This window comes from Sinocyclocheilus rhinocerous, unplaced genomic scaffold (genome assembly GCF_001515625.1).
Source record: "Sinocyclocheilus rhinocerous isolate Xijiao unplaced genomic scaffold, SAMN03320098_v1.1 scaffold387, whole genome shotgun sequence".
NCBI lineage: Eukaryota > Metazoa > Chordata > Actinopteri > Cypriniformes > Cyprinidae > Sinocyclocheilus > Sinocyclocheilus rhinocerous.
The window spans coordinates 91,308-108,822 of record NW_015651557.1 but is presented as its reverse complement, the minus strand read 5'-3'; the positions used below and the strand labels follow the sequence as shown (position 1 = coordinate 108,822).

Genomic DNA, 17,515 nt, shown 5'->3' with positions numbered 1-17,515 from the left:
TAGGTCAGTAAAGGTTGAATACAATAAAAATAGGATGTAAACCAATTAAAATGTAAGAAAGTATATTCCACGTCGTTATCTTATCAACAGGCAACCGTTTTCTAGCCGAACAGTGAAATAAAAGCTACTACGGTTATAAATGTATTAGCCCACAAACACACACTTGTTAGTCTTTACAACATGAACATAATCATAAATACTATTGAGCAGCTACACATATAACTAGCCTATACACTCTAAATTACCCAAGACCAGCACGACGTCACACATTTCGGGTTTTCTCACATGGTTTACATCACTTTGGGTGTCAAATGTTTTCATTTTAGACCACCTTTTCTTCTTTTTTTTTCTTTTTTGGACAGCTCATAATTTTATGGCCGTGTGTTTTAGATGTTTTCATATCATAAAAGCTGATATGGAGACATCCTGAAATAATTTGGTAGGCGATATTAGTTTTATCTCTGTCCAATTTCTTCTTGAAAACTGGCTCATAGATTAAATGCTTTGAAAGTCCTGGAGTCCGTGCAGAAGACAGGGATACTTAAAATGCAGCCATACGTAATTTACGTAATTTAACAACACATTTTAATTGGACTTTGATATATATATCCAATTAAAATACTCTCTCTCTCTCTCTCTCTCTCTCTCTCTCTATATATAGGCCTATTATAATATTTAATGTGCTACTGTAAAATAATCATGTCTAATTTTTCATTTCGTCTTGCGCCGATGGCTGTTCCATGTGTACAGTTCACAAAATATATATATATAACAATTACATTTACGATTTATAGCATTCATTGTATTAAGAATATATAAAATGTGATTGCATATAATCTGTCTAAAAATGTAGCCTACGTTTAAAACATGCATACCCCATAAAATCGATCTGATAAAATGATCATATTACGAACATGATCTTTGTCTTGTTCGCACTGTAGACATTGTTCCTTGTTTTGAATCAGCTGATAATCGAATGTCGCGTGCGTGTGTGTAGACTAATATATAACATTATAGAGATTGCAATAATAATGTTTTGTTAAATTTATGCTAAAAACTGGTAGTTTTGTTTGCCATCATATCATAAAAACACAGTGACACTGTATCACGGCACGGTATTTTAGTCACAGTATATTTTACAGTTCATGTCATTAACTCATAAAATAGTATACAAATGCTTTCGGGCTATTCTTTTATATGTAAAAGGAAATTAAAACGTGGCAAAATGGAAGGCCACATAAGAATTAAAGTTCATGATAATTAGCTCCTGTTTCCAATAAAAAAGACAAATGCAAAAATAGCACTAAACTAAACAACATACATGTATTACCAACACCAATCTTAGGAACACAAAAATAAGAATAACTTGAACTTGAAATAAAATCGAATCAAATATGATGGTGCGCACAAGGAATTTGGGGAATTCCCGTTTCCAGCTAGCATTTGTATTTCTGAAAAAAAAAAAAAAAATTTAACAAAAGCCTAATTTACCTTAAAAATAGCTATTCATGATTGCTTGTTAAATGCAATAGGCTTATGTGTATTTTATCCGCAAGTAATGAGCTAAATCATATTTTACTTTTCTTACAACATTTCTTACAACAGTAAATGTATACGTGTTGTCTTTTTAAATTTCATGCCATTTTTACACGTTGTATTTAGAGGGCATGTAGGCCTATACTAATAGGTTTACATTCTGAATGGCATTCATTCGTGGAGCGCTCTGACTTGGAACATCACCAAGGCAGTCTCGAGACCGTGGGAGGGTGATCATCATGATCATAAAAGTGACGTCAACATCGCAACCTTTAGCAGCCACCGAGGCTGGAGGGTTCAGAGAATCTGGCCAGGTAGAGGAACCGTCAGGTTATAGGGAAACCTGGGTCTAAGGAGCCAAGATCAATTGTTTGGGTGCATATTATGCACTGGAGTCATCAGGCGGAAAAATGTACGTGAGTTATCTCTTGGAGAAGGACACCAGTGTGTACCCGAATTCCGTAAGACACCCAAGCCTAAACCTGAACCCTCAGAATTTTGTCCCCGCACCTCCTCAGTATCCAGACTTCACAGGATACCACCACGTCTCTGGAATTACCAGCGACCCTCACCACAGCCAACCAGGAGCCTGGAATCCCGCGTATCCTCCTCCGCGAGAGGAATGGACACCTTACGGGCCGGGAACTGGAGCTTCGACCTCGAGCACTGGTCAGCTGGGCTTCAGCCCTCCAGAGTTTTCGTCTGTTCAAGCGCCTGGCCTTCTTCCATCCTCCATAAACACATCAGTCGGTCAGCTGTCGCCCAACTCTCAGAGACGGAACCCTTACGACTGGATGCGTCGGAGCGCGCCGCCGTCCAACTCAGGTGAGTTTTTGAAATCTTTAAATGAAATGATTGTATTTTGAAAAATACAATATAATAATTATTATAGAGAATATTAACTATCGTGATCGCAAAAAAAAAGGAAAATTATAAAAAAGGTAAAAATAAATAAAGGAATAAATAAAATAAAAAAGGCCTGCTATGAACATGTAACGGGAAAACTAGCCTACAGCTCAACTCGGTCCCGCAGTGGTTCAGAAGCAAACTCTTCTGTATTCACTTGATTGTCATGCTAATATAGTGATTTGTGTGAATTTCTTTGCTTTGATGTCACTCTTTGTTCTTTTTTTGTCCGGATGCCGAGAAGTTGTTGAATACACGGATGCGCATGTGTAATTAACATGACTAAAATAGCAGAAAGGAGGAATGAACTGGAAAAAAAAAGTATAGAAAATGTAAAAAAAATTAAAATAATAAAAAGATGCCTTTTAGAAAACAACACAATATGTAACAGAAAGAAAAAAAAATCAATAAGGCAAAGAAGCAAACTCTTCTGTATTCACTTGATTGTCATGCTAATATAGTGATTTGTGTGAATTTCTTTGCTTTGATGTCACTCTTTGTTCTTTTTTTGTCCGGATGCCGAGAAGTTGTTGAATACACGGATGCGCATGTGTAATTAACATGACTAAAATATCAGAAAGGAGGAATGAACTGGAAAAAAAAAGTATAGAAAATGTAAAAAAAATAAAAAAAATAAAAAGATGCCTTTTAGAAAACAACACAATATGTAACAGAAAGAAAAAAAAATCAATAAGGCAATTTCACAGGACTGGAGGAAATGTCACCAAAAGCCTGCTGTTAAAACTTAAATACTGTGGATCCCACTGATTATGAAAACTGAATAAAAATATGAAAAGAAAATGTATTGTAAATGTGTACAGTTGGGGCTATTTTTTCCGCCCAGTTTTAAACAGTGAGATTTGGAATTATTGTAAATACTGCAAGTTCTATTAAAACAAAAAACAAAAATTCTGATATTTCAGCACATTGTTCATAAGGTATTTGATCTCTGTCAGCTCGCAACAATTAACTCTCAATTCCTCCTCAAATGTATGCCATACCATGACATCACAGGCAAGTTGAAGGAAAATGATATATTTAGTTGGACCTATTTCTGTGCAAACACTTTCACACTTAGTTTTATTGGCCTAATGCATATGAACAATTAATATGCCATAAATTACAATCTTGAGGCAATTCCTCAAAACAGTAGTTTTAATTGCCACACATTAACATACACTCTAAAAAATGCTGGGTTGTTTCAACCCAACTTTGGGTCAAATATGGACTAACCCAACTGTTGGGTTACATTTTTACATTAAATTTTTAACCCAAAAGTTGGGTTAGTCCATATTTGACCCAAAGTTGGGTTGAAACAACCAAGCAAACAAGCATTTTTTAGAGTGTACAACTCAGTAGCCAGACGGTCTTTTTGAGAAGTCTGGAGCCAAGCCCAAATGATGTTATTAGCTCACTGTCACTATTATTTTAAGATTCTAAGATGTATTTCATATAACACAATTAAATACCTGGCTTTTTAAATGGAGGATTGTGAGAGTTGCTTGGCCGGGTTAATGATACCAAGAGATTATGGCCTCTAGTGAGATTTAAAGTGAAGATGCTATGGTGGAGAAGCCTAATTATCTGGAGTTCTGTTGCCCTAGACAGGCGTTGTTTTAATATTTAACCTGGTAGCCACTTAAGTCCCCTCTTGCCGCTGACAGGGTAAACTAAGTTTGAAATATAGAGACACGATTCCAAAGACCTTTATAACATGAACATCTTGGTGTTTTATATATGTGTGCTCTTAACGATTGGCTTGATTAAGGGAGCAAACACTGTGTTCCCATAGTTACTTTTTAATAGAAAAGATAAACACAACGACATTAACTAAAAAAATTACTCTTTATGTCTATCACATTATAATTAATTATAGTCAAATGTTTCTGTACGCTTAGTGAGTAAAAACTACTTAAAATAAAAATGGAGAAAAGCCTTGAAAGGAACCAGGTTTACACCGAATACATGTACATTTATGCCAAGCAATTTGTTGCTAAATAAATAAAGTAAACTAAAATGATTTTTCTGTCGTGTGATAAAACACTCATCAGAGCCTACTGTGAAAAGGAAAGAGTCGTGTAGAAAATACTTCTCAAAAGGACTGATTCACAATTATTTGTTTAAAATTGACGACTTTTAATGCAAAATTAATTTGTTATGCTGTTTGTCATTTAGGAGGGAAGACCAGAACAAAAGACAAATACCGGGTAGTGTACACGGATCATCAGCGTCTGGAATTGGAGAAAGAGTTTCATTACAGCCGTTACATCACAATAAGAAGAAAGGCAGAACTGGCAACAGCACTCAGTCTGTCAGAGAGACAGGTTAGCTGCTCTATACAGTCTTCAGTCATCATGTTCTTAGACAACATATTCTTCACATACACTCCTAAAAATAAATATTCCAATAGGGGGTTTGCAGTGATGCCACAGAAAAATCACTTTTGGTTCCCCAAAAACATTTCAGTCACATTTTTTTTTCTTAGTGTATGGAACATTTGAAAGTCCCCATGAAATCAAAATTAAAGTTTTTTTTGGGTGTTAGTATCAATATGTTACTTTTAAGGTTATCTATAAGGCAGTGTGCTCCAAAACAGTGACAAAATTCGCATTTAGAATATAACCCTGTCAAATGCGGCTTTACGGAGCTCAACGGCTCTGAAGGGCTCTAGCCCAAGCTGTGATATAAACGAACGCTATTGGCTATTTTAAAAAGGGGTGGGGCTGCTTGATATGTCCCGCCCTGTCTTCCTGTTTCATTTAAAATGACGTCAACACATAGAGTAACGCTGCGTATTTCTAAGCATTTCAGGGGACCTTTAAAAATCTAAAGAACCTTTTTCCACTATAAAGAATCCTATGTTGAATGGAAAGGTTCCATGGATGTTAAAGGTTCTTCATGCACTCTTTTGGAATTTATTGTTCCATGAAGAACCTTTAAAATCCATGGAACCTTTTTAATGTACAAATGGTTCTTCATACTGTAAAAAGGTTCTTTATTGTCATCTTTGGTTCCACGAAGAGCCTTTAACACCAATGGCATACTTTTAAAAATAAAGGTTCAAAAAGGGGGTTTGGGTTCCCTAAAGGACCTTTCAAAGAACAATTCTTAGAAAAAGCATTTCATTCTTGAATGTGAAGAACATTTTAATAATCTTAAGAACTTTTTCTATTATAAAGAACCTTGTGTTGAATGGAAAGGTTCCATGGATGTTAAAGGTTATTCATGCACTCTTTTGGAATTTATTGTTCCATGAAGAACCTTTAACATCCATGGAACCTTTTTAATGTACAAATGGTTCTTCATACTGTAAAAAGGTTCTTTATTGGCATCTTTGGTTCCCTGAGCCTTTAATATCCATGGTACACTTTTAAAAATAAAGGTTTCAAAAGGTTTCAAAAACCCCAAAAGTTCTCTAAAGAATCTTTCAGTGAAAAATTCTTAAAAGAAGCATTTTCTTCTTGAATGTGAAGAACATTTTAATTTGCTAGGTTTGTCAGTATGAATATTCTATGGAAAAAAGCCGCTAAAAGGGTGTGAAAGTTGCTAAATCTAGTGCTAAAGTCGCACTCGGTGTGTGAGACGCGGGAGCTGATGGCAGGGGGCGGTGGATATTTGTGGCGGTCAATGTGGATATTGTGGATGAGTTCTTCTGTGTCATCACGTTCCTTTTAGTTCTACAGCTTCAGTTTCGGAACTTTCATGCTTAGTAACACATACAGCTGTTCCCTCACCACAGTGCAACCCCCCTTTCAAACAGTGTCGCGTTCCGAACGTTGTTTAAGTGACATATACTGGTATTGCGGTATTTTCAAAATTCATATCATAACAAAAATAAAAACCGGTATTCGGTATGAACCGGTATACCGCCCAGCACTAGCTTGCGCCCACTGTTATACAAGGAAGTAGCTCCGGGCGGATGACGTATGAGGCCGGTTTTGCTCTTGTGCCGCTCAGAAGTGACGAACGCGGAAGCGCAGCGGAGAGATCAAAACAAAACAACGGTCACTTATTAGAGCGGAAGCGCAGGGGAGAGATCAAAACAACGGTCACAAATTAGAAGTACAAAATGAGGATTTGTAAAGAAGAATGTCGGAGGATTTCGATATAAGCCAAGAGGAGACTGGTTTTCCTTTGCTAAAGTAAGGAAACTTTGCTTCCTTTGCTCCTGTTAACAAACATTGGTTTTCATGAGACTCACCGGCGCATGCGCAAATGCGGAGCTGCTTCCGTGTACAACTGTTGTCGCAAGCTAGATTAAAGTGATTATTACTTTTTGAATATGGATATTTTTCTTACAAAAACTACAGGACGCCTTTGTTCACCCCCGGAGCCGTGTGAGGCACTTTTTATTATGGATGGATGCGCTTTATTTCACTTCTTTTGGACTGAAGCACTGCAACACCCGCTGACTGCCATTAAACAGCTTGGAAGATCAAAGACAATTTTTAATATAACTCCGATTGGATTCGTCTAAAAGAAGAAAGTCATATACACCTAGGATGACTTGAGGGTGAGTAAATAATGGGCTAATTTTCATTTTTGGGTGAACTATCCCTTTAAGAACCTTTTGCATTATAAAGAAACTTTTGTGGAATGGAAAGGTGCCGTGGATGTTAAAGGTTCTTCTCAGAATCATAGATGCCAATAAAATGTCTTTCTGTACATTTTTATTACAGAAAAAAAAATTTCTTTTAATAACTGTTACCTGAAAGTTTCTTTTGAGAACCAAAAATGTTTCTTCTATGGCATCGCTGTGAAACCCTCCCATTGGGAACCTTTATTTTTAAGCGTGTAGAAGCTGATTGGGATCACTGGTGTGTAATGCAGCATAGATGAAACATAAAACGCAACTTTGACCAGGAACAACGTTTTTTCAGCACGACTTATGGCATGTTGTTGGCAGGTGAAGATCTGGTTCCAGAACCGGCGTGCTAAAGAGAGGAAAGTCAACAAAAAGAAGATGCAACAGCCGCAGCCGGCATCCACAACCACACCAACCCCACCTGGTTTAGCTCTGCAAGGCAATGTTCCCATGGTCACAAGCAGCAGCAGTGGCCTGGTATCACCATCTATGCCAATGACTATCAAAGAAGAGTACTGAAGACCTGCAGCAGTTTTTATAAAGAGCCCTTTCACACTTTTACACACAGAGTACTTTCAAATCAACCCATCAATGAAAACACAACACGAATGTGACAACCGTGACAAAGACTGAATAAAAAGTAGTCAAGAACCATTGAAAAGTAATGCAGCAACATTTGAAGTAGCCTACACATGAATCTGAAAGGTTGTGTAATATTACTCTGCATGGTCAAGTCGGTTTCTTTATTCTAGTACTTTATTACTGCTGTTGTTTTGCTCATCACTGTAAACTTTAATATGTTTTGAGATTGTAAAAGTGAATTCAAATAACTGTATATTTCTAAAGTAATTTGTATTAATAAAATATATGTTTTATTGTGGCAAAGTGATTCATTTCAGACTCGCCGAGGAAAGCAGCATTTCCATCCATTTTCCTATCTGTTAACTCGTGTCTTCCCACAGATATCAGAAACAGAGCTGTTTGTGTCCAGCATTGATTGGTCAGTTTTATTAAAGGTGCTTTCATATTCACTTGAGGGAAACTTGGAGGGAAATGTCCGATGTGTTTTATCAACACTTCATCGAAAGGGAGAAGACCTGCTAGCGTGCGAGTGAATAGACGGCACTCGAGCAGGAGCGGGTGCTGTTTGCACAGTGTAACGGCATCGCTGGATAAGAGACGAGTGCACGCTGAGAAACTGTGAGCTATTTCATTATCAAGCACACTCTGGACTCTCTTATCAATGGTGTGACAGAGAAGCTCAGCTTGACGGGCAGAACATATCTCCTCTACGGCGTCGCCGCAACAGGACCTGTTTTATGACCGCGTTAACAAAGCCAGGGTGTGGCGTCCAAAGGCCGAGGCGAAAGGGACTGTTGAGCAAACAATATGCATCTGCCTGCATACATGTCCATTCGCAGAGAGTGTCCATATGTCCATACTGAACCTTCATCTTCATCTCTGTGAACTGTATATTTAGGTTAGAGAAGATATTGTGATGGATATCTTTGGCTCTTTATGGCCCCCACATGTTCGTGCTGCAGAAATAGAAATGATATTCTGTTAGACACAGATTGAACTGCTATATCTTAAAGCGTTGGCACATTTTAGCTATATAATTGATGTGCTAATGCTTAAAGGAGCAGAATAACTCGGTTTCGCAGTGTACAGTAGTCAACATTTGAAGTGGATCAAAAAAGCTCATCAAAGTTCATCCTAAGACAAGAACGGGTGTTGTTTTGGTTTTAGGACAACTTTGATGAAAGGTTTTAATCCACTTCAAATGTTGACTACTGTATATCATGTACGTATGTACATATACACAACAACTTTTATTACATTTTTAATATCAAAATATTCATTCAATACTGTGAGAACACCAAATCATGAACTTTTGTTGCCTAACCCTAAATTATATTGACATATTGATAACTTTAAATGGTTCAAGTTACAAAACCAGCATACTAGGAGTTCTCATAAGTGAAAATGTAATCTCTGGATTATGAATAGACCGATGAGACAAACATAGTGGCATACCATGTTTCTACAAAAGCATTCTAATGTGTTCTAATAAAGAGGCTTTAATGATTCTTTAGCTCTGTCTTGTTACATTGTATTGTTCCATTTTTCTTTATCATTGCTCTATTTCTGCTAAGAGGAGAACTGTATAAACAAGCTTGCCGATAGCTGCCTCTGAGGCCATAAAGTTTATTGGGGGGCATGTTGTAAAAATACTCTCACCACAGTAACAAAAACATGTTGGTAATGCTCTTCATATGTAATTCTATATGAAGTACAAAGAGAACTTTTTATTAGGAAACCCAAATATTAGTTATAATTTCTTGATGCATTTAAAGCTGATTGTGTCTAAATGATTCAGACTCAGAAGAAGAACCCTGTGCCGTCAGAGAAAATTGGTTAACAAAGTATTACTGATTACTAGTGATTTTCGTGCAGTCCTAATTTAAGGTTGAAGAAAATTTTTTCCCCCCAATCTTAAAACTACTTTTTTAAGTCTGCTATTAAAAAAAAAAAAAAAAAAATTCGATAGATTTTTAATTAGGGCAAATAGTGTAAAACAGGGTTTATCCAATTGTCTATCTTCATTTAAAACACTAAACAAACTCATTACCCGTCTAGTCTATCTATTACTTATACAGCTGGTTGTTTACGAGGCTATTGTATCATAAACGTCCAATTACAATAGTTATACCCACTAATAATCTCTATAATGGCGAGAATAATTCTACATAAACACCGGAGCTGTAAAGCAATGATTCTAGTGACTCTCTATAAATAGCAGATATGGTTAAGTGCCTATGACACCTTTTCATTGAACCCAGCGGAATTTACTCACATACTCAACGAAATACCTGTGCTGGCCATGCCTTTACCAATTCTTATTATTATCAAACAAAAATATATACAAACATGTGTAACAGGGTTCATTTTATTGGTAACAGTTGTCTGTGGGGGTGTTTTTCAGCTGCAGGGACAGGACGACTGGTTGCAATCGAGGGAAAGATGAATGCGGCCAAGTACAGGGATATCCTGGACGAAAACCTTCTCCAGAGTGCTCAGGACCTCAGACTGGAACTAAGGTTTACCTTCCAACAAGACAATGACCCTAAGCACACAGCTAAAATAACGAAGGAGTGGCTTCACAACAACTCTGTGACTGTTCTTGAATGGCCCAGCCAGAGCCCTGACTTAAACTCAATTGAGCATCTCTGGAGAGACCTAAAAATGGCTGTCCACCAACGTTTACCATCCAACCTGACAGAACTGGAGTGGATCTGCAAGAGGGAATGGCAGAGGATCCCCAAATCCAGGTGTGAATAACTTGTTGCATCTTTCCCAAAAAGGCTCATGGCTGTATTAGATCAAAAGGGTGCTTCTACTAAATACTGAGCATTTTTCAGTTTTTCTTTTTTAATAAATTTGCAAAAATGTCAACAATTCTGTGTTTTTCTGTCAATATGGGGTGCTGTGTGTACATTAATGAGGAAAAAAAATTAACTTAAATGATTCAAACAAATGGCTGCAATATAACAAAGAGTGAAAAATTTAAGGGGGTCTGAATACTTTCCGTACCCACTGTACATATATATATATTATAATATTTTTAAGATGAACAACAATTTGTTGGAAAAAACTCTTTTTGAGAATTTTTTTTTTTTAACAAACGGAAATGCAATAAATCGGGCCATTGTTCTTGCAAAATAGCTGCCAGCAGTGACGAACGGCTCAGAGGGAGCATGAAATACATTATTAAATTGCATCATTGTGGCATATCTTGATATCAAATACCAGATTTTTGATAGTGTGAGTTCATTTGCTTGGTTCGCTTTGAAGGCCTCATCCTTCACCTTCATAATCAACCTTTGCCTTTGTTGATAATTCAGAGCATTTCAACATGACAATGTATTGATGTCAACACAAGTTCATGTTTGGCAATCCAAGATAGACGTGCAAGAAACAAACCTCAGTTCCTGAGATGTGAGGTGTGAATGATTAACCCACACAGAATGCTCAGTAAACTTTAGCATCAATAAAATAGCAGTATGATTTCAACTGTCATTCTGAGCATAATTTTCACAGAAGTACTGTAAAGTTTTTTTTTCACTCAAATTAGAAATGTAGTTAAAGGGTTGCAGGTCATGCCATATAGCCTAAGAAAAGACAATAACTGCTCTATATTCATCTTCAGGTGCAGTATTTTAAATTGACTAATGTATCCTGTGTCAAAGTTCAAATGTCAACAAGCTGAACATCCAAGACCTGGGGCAAGTTCAAGCTCAAACCGGTGTGCACCGTTTTGCTACGGTTTCCGGTTTGAACGACATGTTTCCTGGAAACGGTGTGCAACGGGGTTTGAGATGTGTTTTCTCTTGTTTGGTGGGTGTGTCAAACATGTCAGCCCAATCAGCAGCAACATGTATGTAAACCACGCGGTATTAAAGAGACAGCTCGCACAATGTAATTAACATCCAAGCTGCCATAGCTGCAACTCTTGCGTCATCAGGTGTGTGTGTTGAACGCACCACCGTTTCCGTTTAAAAAACGTTTTGCACCGTTTTTGTCGGGGCTGAACGCAGCCCTGGGCCCCATTCTTCGTACATGAATTACTGCATTATCTAGATTGAATTAGATTTAGACTCAATCCTTCCTCCTTCAAAACTAATCTCAGAGCTGTTGTCATAGCAACAATCCAGGTCTGTACATTTAAACCTGAATGAGAGCAGACTACAGCTTTTTTAAAGCAGATTTCTGTAAGTCAGCTGCTGGGATAATAATAATAATTATTATTATTATTATTATTATTTAAATTATTTTTATTATCATTATTTTAATATTGTACTATTATGGTGTATAAATTAATATTGTCTATAAAAATAGTCAGCCAATTCAATGAAAATGTAATGAAATTCTTCTTTATGCACCAAGAGCTTGTAACACTCCAAAGAGAAAGGAAAAATTGAAATCACATCATATGACCCCTTTAAAAAAAATCAATAGCATGTACAATATATTAAATCAAAGGTTCGCAAGCTTTTTGACTCCAAGACCTCCACATTATTGAAGATGACATTCAAAGGCCTCCCAAGATATTTTTGGCACTTTTGCTGCAATGACAAAGCAGATCACAAGTTATTGATTAATTGATTGAGTTATTAATTGAATTGATTGATTGATTGATTGATTGATTTAACTTTATTATCCAGCAATGTAAAAATTCTCCTTTGGCTTCTCATAGGAAAAACAAAACAAAACCAAAAACACAACAACTGAACACACACACGCACGCACGCACACACACACACAAACACAAAGTAGCCTACTTATTCTCACATTGTAGCTGTTCAATTAGTCATTCATTTGCTTTATACAGCACTGGAGATACAAAGAACAAAGTAAAGAGTTCTGTGATGCGCCGTTAGAAAAGTGTTCCTGATCCTTACTACATTTAAAGGGGTCATATGATGCTGCTAAAAAGAACATTATTTTGTTTGTGTGAACATTTGGGCGGCGTTATGCAAATCTTCCCACTTAGTGAGGTAGATATGTGGGGGCGTGTTAGAACGAGCCGTTTTAGGCAGGCGTGGTTGACTCTTAACTTTTATAAAGAATATCTCTTTGGATTTGAGACTTTAGTCTTTGCAAATGTACAGATCTTCTTTATGCACCAAGAGCTTGTAACACTCCAAAGAGAAAGGAAAAAATGAAATCGCATCATATGACCCCTTTAATTGATTTTCGCTTTTTCCAAGCAATGGAAGGAGCTTTAATGTACTATATGACCTTACGATGCAGGTAAATCTAAACAAATTACTCGTTACATTACAATCTCTTGTCAATAAAATAAAAATCTAAAGACTGTAAAAAATACTACAAATAAAAGATTTGTGAATCCTACAACAAACAGCTAGGCCTACATGTTTATTAGGCTATGTCTTCTTATCCTTATGTATTTTGGAGCCAGAGATTAATTATCACGATCAGATGATGTCGTCAGATCTATTAAGTAGATAAAAAGAACACGGAACAGCGATGCACGAATAAATACAATTAAGCATTTCTTAAAAGAGAGAGAGTCGTTCGCTCGCGAAGTGGGATGTCCTGTTGTTCTCATGCTCATGCATGCTTATTAATGCACTAATACGCAATTACAACCAGTTCTACTTTTAGGTAGCCTATAATTAACTTCATTTCATGCTGTATGGGAGAGTGGGAGCGTAAACACAATCAGGTAGTTTCGTCAATAACGCATTTGACCATTTGAGGATCTAAGACTGATCTCTGGGATGAAATGAAATACCACACAGCACTGAAAGCGGAATGGTTCAGTAATTTTGCATTCAAAAACCAAAGTGTAATTGCAGATTTCCGTTGAACACAAGACATAAAGCTTGTTGAACTGAACTCTGACCCGCAAAAAGCCAAAAGTCATGTGAGCAAAAAAAAAGACCGCAAATGTCACATATACTTAACGCACATTTTAAAGCTATAGTGCAGGTGGATGGGAACTATATAATAACATTTTAATTAATCTATTAGTGGCTTAGCACTGAAGGGCAACTATTTTATGTCTTCTTATTTGAGGCAGAGACCTGTTGGTTTTTAGTGCATAGACACCTTTTTCTTTACTTTTTCTCTGTTGTTTTTTCCAATAGCAGCTGTTTTCATGTTGCGAATCGACATATTTGTATTATCACCAGTTTTTGTCATCATCACCATCGTTCCCTGAGGTAGGCTACCTGAGCAGTTTGAGGACAGCAATATCCAGAGGAAACCTGATATGCATAATGCATCACTTGCGACATGATTTAAAGGTACTAGTAAAGTTTGTCATCCTTTCCTATCAAAATGCTTGCTACGGATGCGAAAATGCAGAAATTAGAACCTTATCCGAATTTTTTATGACGGACGAAAGTTTCGGAGACAGTGTTTAAACGTGATTGACACAACGTGAGGTCGTATTTTTTTTATAACGTGCGAAAATTTCGGACTCAGTTTGCAAAGACCTTTACTGTATGTTAAATCCAATTATTCCATGGGTAGTCTGAATACTGGATTCTGATTGGCTGGCAGCTATGCAGTAAAACCGTGTAATGCACAGGTAGTTCCACAGGTGGGGGGGGGGCGAGCGAGTCGGAGATTGCAGACTGCGCTGCAAAAAATTGGATTAAAAGTTTGTTTTGCTATATTGATGCAAACAAAAAATTGCATTCATACTCAAACAGAGTATTGAACAAACTCAAAATGCTAAAACTAAAAACATTCTTGAGCAAATATAATTCACAAATTTCTTTAGAAAGAAGTATTATTTTTCATATTTATATTAACTATATTGTATCAATATTTTATTTTTAAAATATATAGGGCCTATCACTATTCTCCCACCATGATTCACCGTCATTCCATGTTAAATCAAACAAATTCCAGAAACTTCCCAGCAGCTCAAATTTTAGATTTTGTTCAAGACAAACATAAATAGTGAAAAAAAAGTTAAATGCCATGGATGTTTATTTACCGAGTAGGCATAATACACTTTTTTCTTTTAAAGAGATATGTCTAAAAAACAAATGGATGTTAAAACTAGAAAAGGATGATGAAATATGCTTGAAAAAACAAGATTTTATGTTTTAGTGCCTGTAACATAAGAATTATTATTAACTTCATTCTTCATTTTCAGTCAATGCCATATATGGTTCAATCCCATAGATACAGGTATCTCAAAGCATCTCTGTGTCCAAATTGTTGAATCTTACAGTTGCTGGTAGCCACTGACATCCACAGTATAGGGGGAAAAAAAGGTCAATGGCCTACCAGCAACTGTTTGGTTATCAACATTCTTCAAAATATCTTCTTAACTCAACAGAAAGAAATTCAGACAGGTTTGGAATATCATGAGGGTGAGCGATTTCCTTTAGGAATGAGCATGTAATTTAGTAAGCTTCATTAAACTTGAAATATATATAGCTTCAAGATGGTTGACTTGGGAGTAAAACATATTTGAAAATAAAGACAATTATGTCACCTATTGCTGTTGGTGCTACTTTTGTTTGGACCCTGATAATTGCCACTTGTTGCTATATTTATTTATTATTGTATTTTTTATTATTATTCTGTCTTAAGAGCATCTGGGCACCAGAGACCGTAAATCACAGAGGTCCCAAAATTGGAGGTATGGTTATAACTCTATACTGTGAATCACAAATGATAACTGTAATTTTAATGTTATCCACTAGAGGAAGCCACAGGATACTAATCTCTACTAGTTACTTATATATTTATTACTGAGTCTGAAGAGTAAATTTCAAGGCAGCACAGTTTTGTGAGAAATCAGGTATAAATTAATCATACAAATGGCATTAATTTAAAATATGTATATAATTGCTTAATAAAGTGCATAATAAAAAAATGGACACTTAATAAACTGTTAATAAGTAATAACAATCAAATGATAAATAACTGAAATATCTGAACGACTTAGTTACCTTAAAGATGTCCAAATATGCAGTACATAAACTAAGCTATCAGGCCAGTCAGGTCTGTATGCTATTCTAGAACATAAGCTAACTAAAACAGACATTTATTGTCATTATTTATAATGTAGTTCAAACTACATATTTCCTACAGTGATTGTGTAGGAAGCAATCAGGCGCCAAAGATCGCTTGGGGTCCTTATGGATACCAATTTTGAAGGCCAAGAATCCTTGATTTTTTTTTTAGGTCAGTGAAGAGGATTTCTATCTATTATGCACTATACCCTGCAAAAGCTAGGCGAGTTCGGCACATAAATGTGGTATGAATCGTCTGTGTCTGTGGTTGCACAAGGTTGACTTTCACGAATGGCCATGATGCATGCAGCCGAATGTGTCTCTGTGACAGTGTGTCCTCACTGCAGTGCAGACAGAATGAGGTGCAGCGACATTTCTGTACAGATCCTATAACAGAAACTTTTATATGGATGAAGCTGCATGTATGCATGCACATGAAATGATCCAGGTTTTCTTGTAAACGCTCTCTGATAATGATGTCCAGTCAGAAATTATGATCATCCCACAAAGCTGCTCAGGCCGTCATTTTCTTCTTCTCAGAAAGTGATGAAATGGTCAAAAGTAGTCATCTAGTAGTGTGGGTTTTCCAGGTAATGCATATACTTCTCGTAAATACTACTGTGTATTGTGCATGTCATTTTGACAGACATTGATGTTGTGATATTCAAATAATGTGGAATTGAATACACATAGGTTGTAAGGTAATAATTATTTATTTATTTTGTAGTATATATTTAGTGAAAAAAGTAAATATTTTATGTTTACCTGGATGCCATATGACCATTAACCAATGTCAGAGAACTGTGAACACGCAAATGTGATACTTATTAAAATATTTATTTTAAAATCTTAGGGATACTTAAAGGGGTCGTTGATTATGATTCACTTTTTTAACTTTAGTTAATGTGTAATGTTCCCGTTTGAGCATAAACAACATCTGCAAAGTTCAATGCAAAGGGAGATATTTTATTTTACAGAATTAGCTTTTTTTGAACATAACATATCAAATGTAACGTCATCAAAGTACTGCAAGAGCAATTCAATAGCAGCTGTCTGACTCAGTCAGCACAGCTCCCCCAGAGTGTCTAACATGAGCTCTAAATCTATTTACCTGACAAATATTGCATCCATTTCATGTTCAATAAAGAAAATGCCCAAACTGCTCTCTTTTCTACACTGCTCCATAGGGTCACATAGGAGTTATTGAGATCCATTCATCTTTGCCTAGTTTCATCATTTCATGCTTACTCTCAGTTTACAATCTGTACTCACAGATTTGTACACTTTTTTCAGTTTTGCATATATACCGATAGATTTGGAAACTGTATTAGCACACACTTTAATTTGGTGACCAGTTCTCACTATTAACTAACCATTAACTATGACTTTTGCCGCAATAAACTCCTAATTTGCCGCTTATTAACAGTTAGTGAGGTAGTAATTAAGTTTAGGTATGGGGTAGTATTAGGGATCTAAAATATGATCATGTAGAATAAGCCATTAATATGAGCTTTAATAAACAGTACTAGTACAAGTACTAATAAATATGCTAGTAATACGCAACTAGTTAATAGTGAGAATTGATCCCTAAACTAAAGAGTTACCCTGCATTAATAGATTTGTTGCTCCTTTTCTAAATGTAGAAATCTCTGTCCACTGATTCATTTACAATACAGTTAATCATTTGCTAAAATATTATAAAAGATCATTTTAATAAATAATAACAACAAAAAGGAGTCACTCCAAATATCTATAATATTACTATGCTATAGTATTACTAAAACTTCTTCATGATAAAATATGTTGATTTAATCAATCTTAAACCCAATGTGCATCAAAGAAAGTATGAGGGTTAGCAACTGTTGTGCAAAAAATAAAAAATTAAAAATACTAATGTTATTAACTCTCACCATCATTAAGTATT

The 17,515-nt window shown here is 36.0% G+C and overlaps 1 protein-coding gene and 1 long non-coding RNA gene across 2 annotated transcripts; both read left to right on the top strand.

Moving 5' to 3' along the window:
- The first annotated feature begins 368 nt into the window (after window positions 1-368).
- LOC107713149 (uncharacterized) lies at window positions 369-17,080 on the top strand. Its single transcript, XR_001636865.1, has 3 exons — window positions 369-379; window positions 12,253-12,256; window positions 16,947-17,080. It is a non-coding gene; the product is annotated as an uncharacterized LOC107713149 (long non-coding RNA).
- Window positions 1,868-7,606, top strand: LOC107713148 (homeobox protein CDX-1-like). Its single transcript, XM_016518581.1, has 3 exons — window positions 1,868-2,361; window positions 4,618-4,766; window positions 7,349-7,606. Exons 1-3 carry the CDS (start codon window positions 1,947-1,949, stop codon window positions 7,544-7,546), a joined length of 762 nt encoding a protein of 253 aa, XP_016374067.1. The 5' UTR covers window positions 1,868-1,946; the 3' UTR covers window positions 7,547-7,606.
- Window positions 17,081-17,515: the final 435 nt, after the last annotated feature.

Bases quoted from the DNA above. Each gene is read 5' to 3' on its own strand.
- LOC107713148 (XM_016518581.1), top strand. From the start codon at position 1,947: ATGTACGTGAGTTATCTCTTGGAGAAGGACACCAGTGTGTACCCGAAT. The intron at 2,362-4,617 runs GTGAGTTTTTGA...TTTGTCATTTAG, and splicing joins CGCGCCGCCGTCCAACTCAG to GAGGGAAGACCAGAACAAAA. The intron at 4,767-7,348 runs GTTAGCTGCTCT...TGTTGTTGGCAG, and splicing joins TCAGTCTGTCAGAGAGACAG to GTGAAGATCTGGTTCCAGAA.